General features: G+C 38.3%; 1 protein-coding gene across 1 annotated transcript in view; it reads right to left on the bottom strand.

Moving 5' to 3' along the window:
- Window positions 1-6,956: 6,956 nt before the first annotated feature.
- Window positions 6,957-13,538, bottom strand: part of UGCG (UDP-glucose ceramide glucosyltransferase) — a 35,102-nt gene continuing 28,520 nt past the window's right edge. Inside the window, exons 5-9 of the mRNA XM_083884016.1 lie at window positions 13,310-13,422; window positions 11,241-11,419; window positions 10,722-10,808; window positions 10,117-10,306; window positions 6,957-9,389 (exon numbers count right to left, since the gene is read on the bottom strand). Of these exons, the coding sequence (XP_083740142.1) occupies window positions 9,219-9,389; window positions 10,117-10,306; window positions 10,722-10,808; window positions 11,241-11,419; window positions 13,310-13,422 (740 nt within the window). The 3' untranslated portion in view covers window positions 6,957-9,218. The remainder of the gene's footprint in view (window positions 9,390-10,116; window positions 10,307-10,721; window positions 10,809-11,240; window positions 11,420-13,309; window positions 13,423-13,538) is intronic.

Genomic DNA, 13,538 nt, shown 5'->3' with positions numbered 1-13,538 from the left:
ACCAGAACCCCCAGGTCCCTTTCCTCCTGGGCACTGTCCAGCCACACCCTCCCCAGCCTGTAGTGCTGCAGGGGGTTATTGTGGCCAAAGTGCAGGACTTGACACTTGGACTGATTAAACTTCGTCTTACTGGACTCTGCCCATCCATCCAACCATTCCAGGTCTCTTTGCAGAGCCCTTCTACCTTCCAACAGATCAACACATGCTCCCAGCTTAGTGCTGTCTGCAAATTTACTAATGAAAGACTCAATACCCTCATCCATGTCATCAATGAAAATATTGAACAGAGGTGGCCCCAGCACAGACTCCTGAGGAACACCACTGGTGACTGTCCCCAGCTGGATGCAGCACTGCTCACCATCAGTCTCTGGGCCCGGCCATCCAGTCAGTTCCTAACCCAGCAGAGTGCTCCTATCCAAGCCCCAGGCTGCCAACTTTGCCAGGGGTGTGCTGTGGGAGGCAGTGTCAAAGGCCTTGTTGAAGTCCAAATAGACAACATCCACAGCCCTTCCTGCATCCACCAGGTGGGTCAGCTGGTCATAGAAGGAGCCCAGGTTAATCAAACATGACCTACCTCTCCTAAACCCATGCTGGCTGGGCCTGAGACCCTGGCCATCCTGTAGATGCTGCATGATGACACTCAGTATAAACTGTCCTATTATCTTACTGGGTACTCGGGTCAGACTGACTGGTCTATAATTACCAGCATCCCCCTTCCCACCCTTTTTGTGAATGGGTGTCACATTGGCCAGTTTCCATCATCTGGAACCTCACCAGTGAGCCAGGACTGATTGTAAATGATGGAGAGTGGCTTTGCAAGCTCATCTGCCAGCTCCCTCATCACCCTGGGGATGGATCCTACCTGGTCCCAAAAATTCATGAATATCCAAGTAGCCCAGCAGTTCTCTGAGTGCTTCCTCCTGGATAACAGGGCGACCATTCTGCTCCCTGACACCATCTACCAACCCAGAAGGACAGCTGTCCTGAGGACAAGCAGTCTTCACACTAAAGACTGAGGCAAAGGCAGCGTTAAGGACTTCTGCCTACTCCTCGAACTCAAGAGGGTAGTGATTCACCTTTCTCCCTGCAAAATAATAGGTTTCAGCTAAGTGTGGAGAAGAGCCCAGAAACTGGAAATATTGTTTAGGAGATGTGTAGGAAGGACTGTTTTTTAACAAGAATGCTAAAGCAAGACTTTTGAAACAATGTCTTTTTCTCAAAAGAAATGCCAAACAAATACTTTTTTCCCCCTCATTTTATTATCACCTTGCAGGAATCAGTTCCCAAAAAGTGACTGCCAAGCATCAGTGTATCAGACTTATAACACCTGCACACCATGGTACACGGAAATAAGGTTCTCCAGCCTGGAACTTAGTATGCCCTTTAGTGCTCTCTGATTTTCACACGTTGCTAACAACAGGGAGGAGATGGCAAATTTCCCTTGACAGGAGGAAACACATTGATCCACTGATTACAGTAGTGCAATGGGAGCAAATGACTCTCACTAGTGCAGTGGACATCAGAAGTGGCTGCAGTGCAAACCAGATGAAGGCAGCAGAGCACTGAAATGGTAGAGCTTCAGTCCCTTCAAACACTTGTTATCTCCCACTTAGAAAACTGAAGAAAACTGTGTCCAGTCTATTTATGACAACATCAGCTTCCTGGGGATTGAGAAGCTCAAAACATTTCACAGCCTACAAGGAGAAAAATATCCTAGGATAAGGAAAATCATCCCATGATTTTGAGAGTCATAAATCAGACAAAGTCCATGATGCTTTTTCAAAGGGAAATCTACTGGATTTTGGAGGAGGAAACAAACTTTAGTTAAAAGAAATCCTTTATTCTCCAAGATACTTTCCTTTAGCATATAATCTGTACTTAGGCTTGAAACAACAGCAGGAAATGCTACCTACTCATGCAATGCAAAAAAATTTTGTGGCCAGAAAACTGGCTTCTGTGATCCTGCAAAACGGCTATCACCACCCATACCAACCATTTGAAGGACTCAAAGCCATTTCTTCTGGATACATGTAGCATTTTGACATTGAAAACCCAAGGGGTACATGGCCTCTTGGCCCAACTCTACTGCTGGCCATAGGCTACTTTGCTGTGATCCCACAAAAAACAGCCTTGAGACAGACTGTATGGACAAATGCAGTCCTTCCTGCTGTATAGACTTGGTTTATGATTGTATATGTTCATAAAGAACAAGTCCACTGCTCAGCAGTAACAGACTGCATGATGCAAAAATGCACCAGCTTCTCTGTTAATCACTGGACAGAGAGCTGGAAATGCCAGATTTTAGTTCTGATGTTCATTTCAGCTATGTTTTTAAACTGAACAAAATAATTTCTTTAGTCATCACCTGTTGCATACAAAAGCAATCTGTTCAACGGGCAAAGCACAAAAATATTATGCAGCTAAATTCTGGCTGCAGAAAGATTGTTTTTATGTACACACATAAAGATATAAATGTCAAATATGAATGTTGACTCCTAGCAGAGGTAGTGAATTGCTGACACACTGTGATGAGATCATTGTTTGTGTCAGTCTGCATACAGAGAAGATATGCTTCACATTCATGTGCACTTATCACTGCAGGAGGATGCCTGAAACACACCATCATTTTAAGCCTGATATTTTAAGCTCTAGTAAGAAGGTTCCTAGCTCATACCACAGAGCAACACTCCTTCTAACATTTGCCTTCTTCCTGCTAGGCATGCTGTCTGCTTTTAGACACCTCAGTCCCACAGCTATAGCAGAAGACCCTTCATGGTACACTCATTACCACACCATACCATCTAAGAGTTAACATTCTCATCTCAAATAAAGTCTGTGGCTGCAGATATTCCCGAACATGGGGACAGTGCAAGCCTGCCTGCTCCAGCTGGAGCTTCCTCCCTGCTCAGCCAATGGACCAACCGTGACAAGTCCCTATCCTACAAGTCATCTGCAGGAGGGCAAGCTGAATGCCTCAAGACATGGGAAGCCAAAAATAAAGCAGCCTTGAGAGGTCTGTAATCCAGAGACAACAGGTGGAAGTTGCCATGTCTTGCAGAGTGGGCTGCAATCCCTGCTGAAATCCCTGCTCCTTTTCCAGCAAATACAGTATAACCCTTAAACAGATCACATTGAAAGCCTCATAAAATTCATAGTAACAGGCTTATTCCTAGCCTTCAGGAATATATCAGAGGTCTCCAGCCACTCTCTGATCAAGGACTCTTAAAATTTAAAAAATCTCTCTGAAGTTGCACCTCTTTTATTCTTCCTCGTTATCCAATATGTTGCAAAAGTGGCCAGATTTACCCCTACTTCATGCTGGAGCATTAACCAAAAGCAAATTTAACACTGCATTCACTAGTTCTACCTCTCATTGCTGTTATTTCTCTTTCCCACATTTCTCTCCTTGGGAAGACTCCTTTATAAAGATCCTTAGGAATGAAACAGTTGCCCCAAAAGGGAGGAGCAGAAGCGAATGAAACTAAACAGAAAAGAGGCAAGTGACAAAAGTATGTGCCTTATCTTGCTCAGATTTGGGGGGCTGCCAGCTAAGGAAGCAGAGTTTCTGAATTCTTAGTGGAAGATACAAAAGCCTAGATGGATAAAACACTGTTCAAGCTCATAAGTAAAAAGTCCAGGAAGAAAATTACAGGTTTTGAGTTTCCTCTGTCTGCTTACTGAGACGTGAAACAGAACTGGATACTAGACCCAGTGACTAATGATTTATTTAACTTTGTGCTGCTAGCCTTTTATACTAGCAAATCATTAATTCACCTGCATGGTCCACTTACAGAAAGAATAGGTTGATCAAATTCAGTGCTTCTTACAAGGTTTCATTTTGGCATTAGTACATATATATCTATATACAGAAGTTCATACATTAAAATGTATGCACGTATACCTTTATCTGTGTAGTTTGTGTACATGCAATAGAAAAACAAAAATGGTATGTACAGATTCCTCCAAAGGCTTCATAGTTTCTTTCTATTTTCTCATTTCTATAGGGTTAGGGAGTCACTTTTGAATATGTTACTGCATTTTACATGTGTACTTTACAGGCCTGCTGTTGTCTCAGCACCTCTCCCAGCATTTTGGTACTGGAGAAAAGGCAAAGTTACTGCTACCAAAAATACGTTACTGTTCAACATGTAAAAATACACTCTTCCAGGGACCAGGCAAGCCTTAAAAGAAGAAAAGCTTTACAGTAAAGGCAGGAGGGCTGGCAGAGCTTTAAATTGGCTTGAGCTCACTTCCACCCTGTGAGTAGATCTAAGTTTAACACAGGCCCAGAGGATGGAAAGACAAAGTCAAGAATAATAATTCACTTCATGTCAAAGCCCTGTGAAGAGATTTCTTTTGACAGCTCCTGCTTTGTGCTTGCAGTGAATTTACTAGCTTCCTGGACAGGCACATGAGCCTGACCTCTCCCATTCACCCACAAATTGGCTACATATAAAATGGCCATTAGTTCCAGCTGGCACATGGGGTTTTAGCTGAGGCCCTTCCTTCCTGTCTGAAACTGGGAAAGAAGTGTTGGGGGAACATGTAGAGGGATGAGACAGAAAGAAGCAGTAATCCATACACTTCCAGTGCAGGGCTCCCTGGTCTACATTTCTTAACTGAGCATCTGCAGTAACACCAACAATTAGCCAAAAATTATTTTATCTCATTCAGATCAAGAAAAAGCATATTCTCCCCAGAAGCACAAACCACACATAAGCAGCAATCTACTCTTGATCTGATGAGAATTTAAGAAATAAAGCATTCCAAAAACTGTGTTGGAAAGCATTAGAAATACTTTACTTTTTACAGTCTTTTCAGTTGCAGGATTAAGCTGCCTTGTTATTTTAACCTCAGCTAAGTGTGAAGATGGGCAGTCCAAACACTTTCTACTTAAAAGAGTTGTTTAGACACTTGCCCTTACAGGTACACTCTACAGACCCTCAGCATGGTTAGAACATTTGCACGATACTAACCTAGATCTTGCCTTTGAAAAGTAAACCCACTGGTCACAACCTTGCAAGAGCATAGCTGAGCATCAGCAAAGCCTTAGGATCCACAAGACTCGCTGGTACCCTCACACTTAATGTTGGATTTTTAGGGAGAACTGGACACTGATTCCAGGTAGGATTTAAAATTGAAAACACAGCCACTTGTCCTTAGAAACTGCTACAAAGCAGCATTTAGGGGCCTGCCAAATAATAAAAAAAAAAAAAACAAAAAAACCCAACAAACCAGAATGTGGTGAATTTAACTGTAAGAATTATCACTTATTCTCGATTGTGGGATAGCTGGCACTTGAAATTGGTTTGTGCAGCACAGAACAGGTAAAAATATTTCAAGTAGTCCAACTCTAAAGGCTCAGAATGAACAGGATGCACAAAGTCAGCAGGGTCTGGCTCTGTACTTGCTGGTTTCTCTGGTTGTGGTGGTTTTTGGTTTGGTCTTCTTTGGTGGGGGGGGGTGGTTCTTGTTCATTTGTTGAGTTTTGAGTTGTTTTTATGGGTTTTTTGTTAAAAGCACATCCCAGGACCCTGATTTCAATTACAGCACAATTTTACAACACTAACATAAGAATCTTGCATAGATTCTCCAAAGCCAACATAAAAGCAGAGATGACTTTGTGGAGGGAAATTCTCATCTGCCCAAATAACTGTATTATAACACTAAGGACTGCCTATGACACAGATTTTAGTTTAGGAGGTAAGAAAAAACCTTATGTAAACCTGGTCATTCACTTTGAATATGCAAGTAGTAAACCATTCAGTATAATCGGGTCACTAGTTCAAAACTAACACATTCTCAAGCACAAAAGATGAATTAAATTTGACATTGACATTTTATACAGTGCCATTCTTTCTTCTAAGTGTTACTTACACAAGCATGGACACTATAGGAGCTGAAATCTTTAATAACTATTAAAACACTATTAAAAGTGTATCTACTGTCATATTAAATTCTAGTCTTCCTTAGCCTCAATAGCCATCATTGGTATCAGAGCTGTTGGGGAAGGAGTTCAATCCAAGAACAGCTGGCACTCAAATCCACTCTAAAATTAGATGATCAGAAATTAGGTGTGATGCTTACAAGCTTTTAAGATGAATGAAACAGCTTCCAAAAGTAATTTGTGAAAACAGCTGGTTAGAGACAAGCTTTTCCAGCTATTAAAACAGACTTGAGAGGAAATGTAAGTAGCCAGCACTCAGCAGGAAGCAGGAGAATGGCAAAAGGAATTCAAGGAAGAAAAAATTCAACTGAAAATACAGAATAAAATTACAACATTATTTAACAGTAGGTAGGAAAGTAATAAAAGGACCAAAGAAAGGGGATTTAAGTACTGTGCTGCGTGGCTGCAAATGTACAGAACACAAAATACACTCAGGAATATTTAAGTTTCTATAAATAGTTCTCAAGTGATTCCAGTGGTGTTTGCCTATGCCACATATGCAGGGCATATTCCAACAACTCTTTCATAAACACAGTCTCTTACTAAGTTTCACATGATCTTCATAAATGATAGGGAAGAGACAAAAAAAGCCAAGTTAGATGGCAGAGGAAGTTCAGAGTGCTTTTGAGTTAGTGTACCTGAAAGGAGAGGATCAACATTGCTTCTCAATGTCAATATGTTTTGTGGCAAAGGTATCATCTCTAAAATCTGAATCTAGGCTAGTTGCAATACATAGAGAACTATGCTGTTTTCCTGTAAAAGTTTTGTACACTGAAGTTATTTTAAAAAATTAAGGATAACTCAGAATCAGTTTAGCATGTGAGTTACAATCAAATATAAAATCCAAAAGAGATGGTGTAGTTGTAAAAATTTTTGAAAGGCATATCCCTTTACTAGTGTGAAGCTTAATTAGAAATATAACAAAACTGCACTAAACACTTAAAGCTATCACATTACAGCATCATTGAAGAAAGGAAAAAAGTACTCCAAAACAGATTGTATTCAAAATTTATTTTTAAATAAAGGAAAAAACAAGACAATTATTTTAAATAAACATGGTGTATTATTCTACACAGCTGTAGATGAACATAACTTTACATCAGCTGTTTATAACTTTTAAAAGTTCTGTTGCAGCATTGTCTAAAACATTTGACACTGTTGGTTTCCATTTCATCATCAAACAATACCCAAATGAAACCATTTGCTTAAGTGAAGCTTTATTTTTCATAGCCAAAGATGGCTCTACTAATACCAAAGCACCTGTTAAACAAATATCCCCACCTATTTTTTTAAACGGAAGTCTGTTCAGCCTTTTATTTTTTGGTTCTATTCCATTGCCTGCATAGAAATCAGCATAAAGCTAAGTAGCAAGCTAAGCTTCACTTTAGCAGTGCAATGAATGGCATCAAACTTCATGAAACAAATGAAGATACAAACATTGTCAGTAAAATTGAACTATGTCAAATACAATATCAATAAAAGAATGTTTTTGTGGGTCACAACTAGACTATGTTTCAGTGTAAAACTTTCCTCAGGAAAAGCACTTCTTCCTGATTCACATGAAAAGAAGGAAGCATGCATCACAAGCCTTTGTTCAAACAGAAATGCCCATTAAAAAAAGTTCCATGTTACCATAAGGCAAAAGAGATATTAAGGTGGATGAAGCATCTTGGCCCAGAGTATGTTTTACAACAAATACCTACACATTACACTTGTGTAGCATATGATGGGTAAGGGATTGGCTCAGTAAGATAAAAAGTCCATTTTTATAAATACATGTCATTATTGCTAATATGCTACACATCATCATCCAACTTTTAAAGCTGCTTTGTTGACATAACCTTGTAATTAGCAGTTCACCTTCATGGTGACAATATGCTATTCCATATGACGGAAAGTAAAGCAGCATAAATACAATTATGAAAACAAAAGGCTTATGCAACAGTCTTCTCTAGCTTTGCTGTGTTTTTTTAAATTAAAACATGTTCAAAGGAAACAAAGTCCAGTTCACCACAAACTAGGAAATTTCACTATGAGGTTGAAAACCAAGTTACAGGGAACAGAGAGAGGAAAACCACGGCATGCATTATAATCTAGTCCTTTTAGTCATACCACTGGAATACAGAAGTCCAATTTAAAGGCTAGACTAACAGGCAAACAGCCAAGAGTAAACTTAGTTTGATATCTAAATTAAGACTACAGTTTTAATCAGTAACAGCAAACTCACCCGGCCTTTTAATATATTCACAATATCTACTGCAATTGAATACTTAATTATGACTAGTATGTATGTATGTTCACTTTACAAAGATATTAAATACCTGCATCATGAAATTACATTCTTAAGACATTGTGTAAGAAAATAGCTCATGTGTGAAATGTTTCTGAAATGTATTTCTGCTCCCTTCTACTCCCTACAATGTCCCCCACACACACCCAACACCCCCCCACCCCCACCATGAAAGCATTCACTCACAGGGAAAAACAAACACCCCTTAAAAAAGGATGGAAGTACTGAGGGGATCACCTTGGCTAGTTACAGCACAGTGCTTAACGAGGTTCAGGACAGAACCAGATCAGACTTGGCCAAAAGATGCCCATAATACATGCCTGACCAGTAAATCCTTCCAACTCATTCTTATCAAACTCAGTCCACTTTTGGTTACTGCAATGATTAAAATATTCCCTATATACATATAAACACAAGACTACAGGTCTACTTTAGTTTGTTTTTGCGAAGCAGTTTAGTCTTTCTATTCATATTGTTCTGCAGCAACTACAAGAGGTAGGCATAAAACATTTCAGTGCTTCTTTCCCAAGGTCCCATTACTAGCTCAGTTTAGTGGGATAAAACAAAAATAAGCTGTACCTCTGTGATTTTATTAGGTACAGCCTTGTGCAATCCAGCTGGAAAACAGCTATGTGAACCCTAGATTTGCCAGCATAGCACACCAAGGAGTAAGAAGCTGTTCATATCCTGGAGGATATCTTTAAAAAAAAAAAGTCTACTGCAGAGCATTTAAATAGAAAGCAGATGTCAGGACCAATTCTCCCTATTTTTATTTGTACATAGAAGGAAGGTACCATTTGGCCAAGACTACAGATGTATTTTCACAGATGCAAGTGCCATGCAAAAATAAAGTGAAGAACAGATACCAAACATACAAGTAATAAAACTACTGAAGGTAGATTTTCTTGGAAGTATATAAACAACTTATAATACTTTTCTTTCCCCGTTCTCTTTTTGACATTCACAGTTACAAATGTGTGGCTATACATCAATAATTTCTTCTGCAGTGCCTCCACAACGTAATCTGTAGCGTCCTGTTCTCCAGCTAATTGTGGGGTCCCACAAAGCAGATAGGAAAATATAAATTGTCATGGATTCTCTGATGAACCAAGCTACTGCATAATCAAGTTTTGAAAAACACAGAGCACCACCCTAGAAATAATAAAAAACAAGGTATTTAATCATATTGGTATTCAAGACAAATTTGAAAGTAAATTAAAACCTTTTAAAAATGTTTTATAAAGCTTACTATGCAGATTTATGTATCAATAGCATCCTTCATTAAAACTCAAGAATATTTTCTTGCTCAATATACAATTACCCATATTAAATATTTTCTACAACATTAGAAGAAGCAAATGCTGTTCTCATTTGTGGCACCTTTCTATATTAGAAGTTTTATGAGGCCATGTTAGTAGGTTACAGCTGTTCTCCTTAAAAATGAAGTGAAAAATGTATGCATGAATACACATACACCTCAACAAATATTAGACAAAGTGACAACTAAAAATAATAAACCCCCACCCCCAAAATAAAATCCCACAAAGCTTCTGTTCTTGTATTGTCAAAGAGCCTAAAATTTCTGCATATGCCCATGTAGAGCAGATTTGAAACATGAATATTAATTAAGGGGACAAAAACTTTCAGAGCCTAATCAGGGACAAGCGCAGAGTTTTGTAGAATACAAAATTACAACCAGAACTACTTTTCTTTCCATGATACTATAACTGAAGGTGGAAGACTGAGAAGTAACAGGATTGGACCTGTTATTTCCTGCGTGTCAAGAGAATTATTTTATGGTTGTAATAAAGCTTAGCTTTTTGCTGAGGTCAGTGGCAACAGTAATTTTCATAACCTCCTGGAAAATAAAATTCCATACCTGAACACCTTTTAGTTGAATGTAGTCAAATATAAACCATGCCAAGCAGTGACACATGAAAAACACCATTATATCCCATCTAAACACATGATGAGCTGCCCATCCAATAACTAGACTGGCAACAAAGCACTCTGAGATTGGCTCACAAATTATTGTGGCAGGCAACATATTAATTCGTAGTTTGGCCCACCTAGAAAAGACAACAAATCAGTTTTGACTTTGCATTATTCGTTACCTCCTCCTCCCCCACATCACCAAATGTTAGCCATCATGGTGTTTTCTAAAATGCTAATTAATACCTCCAAATAAAATCCTGCAAAAAACTTCCCTTTAAAAGATGCTATGGATAGCATTTAAAACATACTAAGGACAGAGGCCTTTTAATTTTTTTTTAACACTTGTAACATTCATTCTTCTGTGGAAAGTCAGTGCCTGTTTCCCAGCACTAACAAAGAAGCATGTACCAAGCTGTGCACTCAACTTAAGCACACTGGGCATCAGATCAAATTAGCTGGGAAAACGTATTCTCTCTCATTATCAGGTGGCCCCCATCAGAAGAAGGGGGCAGGGATGGGTAGGAGAGGAAGTAAAGATCAAAATCTTACCTGATCATTCTGGACTGAAACTGAGAAATAGAATATGAACCGGAGTTTTGCATTGCAACTTGCGTGGCCATTGCAAATTTCCAGCCCCTGAACAAGAAATTTGTTATTATAAAAATGCGCAAATAAGAGATGCAAAAACCAAGTAAACAACAAATACACAAAAATTTTATTAGGTTCAAAGTTTCTCTGGCATATATCCCCTACTGTTAAAATGGGTTAAGGTATTCAAAAGAACTATTTTATCCAGATTCTTCTTTGGAAAAAACCCAAATACTTAAACCAAGTCCTGAAACCTTTCTCTAAAGGAATTGATAATGATATGGCTTAATTATTTCTACAAGACTTATACTGATAGGACAAAGCACACGTCATTAGCATGTTTGCTGTGTAGATGTGAAGCTGACATGAACACTTATACTTACAGTATGTGCCATGCGTTTAAAAAAACCCCAAAAAGCTAACAAAAATAAAGATTTAAACTACGTCTAAAGCAATAAGCTTACTTCAGAGTCATCTTACCGGTCAGCTATAGCTTTGGCCATAAAGTAATCTTCAGCAATATACTGTGCAAAAGCTATCAGTCCTCCAGCTTGGTCCAAGACATCCTTCCTCATCAAGCATGACATTCCTGTTACACACTTAAAGCCAGTTAAGTTGGCTGATATATATGACCTCGGATGTGAAGTTCCAAAATAGACCTGTCAAAGGAACAGAAGGCACTTAAAACTCTGGATCTAAGTACTACACTGCCAACTTCTTCTTCTGAAAACATATGGAGGGTAAAAACACCAGATCTGGCCATTTATGATGGTGTATTTGGAAAAACTTTAGTACCATTTAAAAAAACCTAGTGTATCACCAAAACTGAGGAATCTATTGGTGATACTGGCTGTGTTTCTCCAAGTCTATAAGCAGGTTTTAAATCCACATATTGAACTACTGCACTTCATTTTGTATTTATTTTCTAATTTACTGAGGTTTTTCTCAGGGAATATATGTATTAAAAATCCATTAAGTAACAGATGACTTGCTAAGATTAATATGTGGTGATAACTGACAGACATGTTCTCTTTCCTCTTGTGAACACTAACTGCATTACTGCATACAAGTTCTTAGAAACTAATTATACTATTCTATGGAAGCATGGGAAATTTATTTACTTAGCACACTTGCAAACAAAAATAGTGAAGAAAAAACTCAAGATTGTGAGCAAACATTTTTACAAGATTCAGCAACTTACGACTAGGAATGATCTACAAAACACTAGCGGGAATGAACGTTAGTGCCTCTCACTATTATTTAGTGTAGACTGCCTTCACACCAATACAATAACTCATTCCAGGAAAGGCATACTCATCTTGCAGTACACTGGATCAGCAGACAAAAAGCTCTTCCAGGAATACAAAATCAGGACTTGTAATTCTTGCTTTAACAAATAGCAGTGGTAGGAAATTTGTGCTACATGTCTCTGCTTTTCTCTTGTAAGAGAAAATTCAGACTTTGTATCATTTAAAAAAAAAGGAAAAAAAAAGAAGAAAAAAAGCATCACTCATTTAGAGCAACGAGTACTGAATTTCACCACACTTTCATCTCTCACATTTCTGTCTTTCCTCCCTATCAGTTAGCCTTGGGGCCAAAATGCCTTATACAGGCCAGCTCTAAGTAAAAATTGATTAAATTACATGCCTTGAGACACAAGGAACAAAAAAAGCAAACTCAACCTCTTCCTTCTAACAAACAGAACTACTGAGAAAGAGGAAAGGGGAGAATAGTACAGAAAGAGTAATATGAAGATGGTGAAAAGGAATCAACTTTTCACTTTCTCTTTCACTACTATTATTATGAGACCTGAAACAGCACTACAGAACAAGAGGCAGAGTAAACTAGATATAGATCCTGTAACAGATAGATCTATGCAACTTCCTGGTAAAGAAAATTAAAGGTGTTAAAAAATTACATGGACTCAAAAAAAATAATGGAAAAGTTCATTTAAGAAATCTGTTCTTACTAAAACACTACTATATTAAGGATTAGCAAATATAGAAGTCTGCTTCCTGCTCGGGTAGTCTCTCAGTTGAAAATTTCAGAACACTGAGGCAGTATTACATGAAAACAGGATATAAGCCTTGCTTTTGTTCTACTTTCCTCAAAAGCTCTGCTTGTAATTCCTGCTGGAAATAAGATACTCCATGAGCTGGACTTGGCTTTGACTTGTCATGGCCATTTTTGTATGCCTTTTCAGATATCAAAATAGAATTAATTAGTCCTTTCTGACTAAGCACTAAAAATCATTCATCAGTTTAATTCTTCAGTTTTTTAATAATTTTAAATATAAAATCCAAAATGTGTATCCCATAATCTTTATTGTTCATATTGTAAACTTAAATATTTTAAAGCTTAAATATTTATTGTAGGGCACTACAGAGGAATTTTGGAGCACTTAGAAGTTGTTCTAGTCACCCTGAGTTTGAAGTGTGACTGCAGCTAAAAATAAACATTTCCTCACTCACAAAGTACAAGCTCAGCAAGGTTTTGCAAGCAAAAAAAATAAAACAAAATCCACCCCCCCCCCACAACACTGCACTCACCTGTTCAAGGGTAGCAGCAAAACCCTGTCTGTCTGCAACATAGGGAAGCCCATGGACCAAGCCCACTTTTTCAGTCATTTGATTTGCCATATCTGTCAGTGTGTCTGGTGTTACTAAGTGACAAATGAAAAAATGACACTTGATGGAGCAATTCCATTATTAGTAGACTACTGCAGCAAGATATTAATTCTCATTTATTACCAGTATCAAAAGTATATATGCTTTGATG

The sequence above is a fragment of the Zosterops lateralis genome (genome assembly GCF_965231275.1).
Source record: "Zosterops lateralis genome assembly, chromosome: Z".
Classification (NCBI taxonomy): domain Eukaryota; kingdom Metazoa; phylum Chordata; class Aves; order Passeriformes; family Zosteropidae; genus Zosterops; species Zosterops lateralis.
Note: the sequence above shows the minus strand (reverse complement) of the source record. Positions and strands in the feature narration are given on the sequence as shown.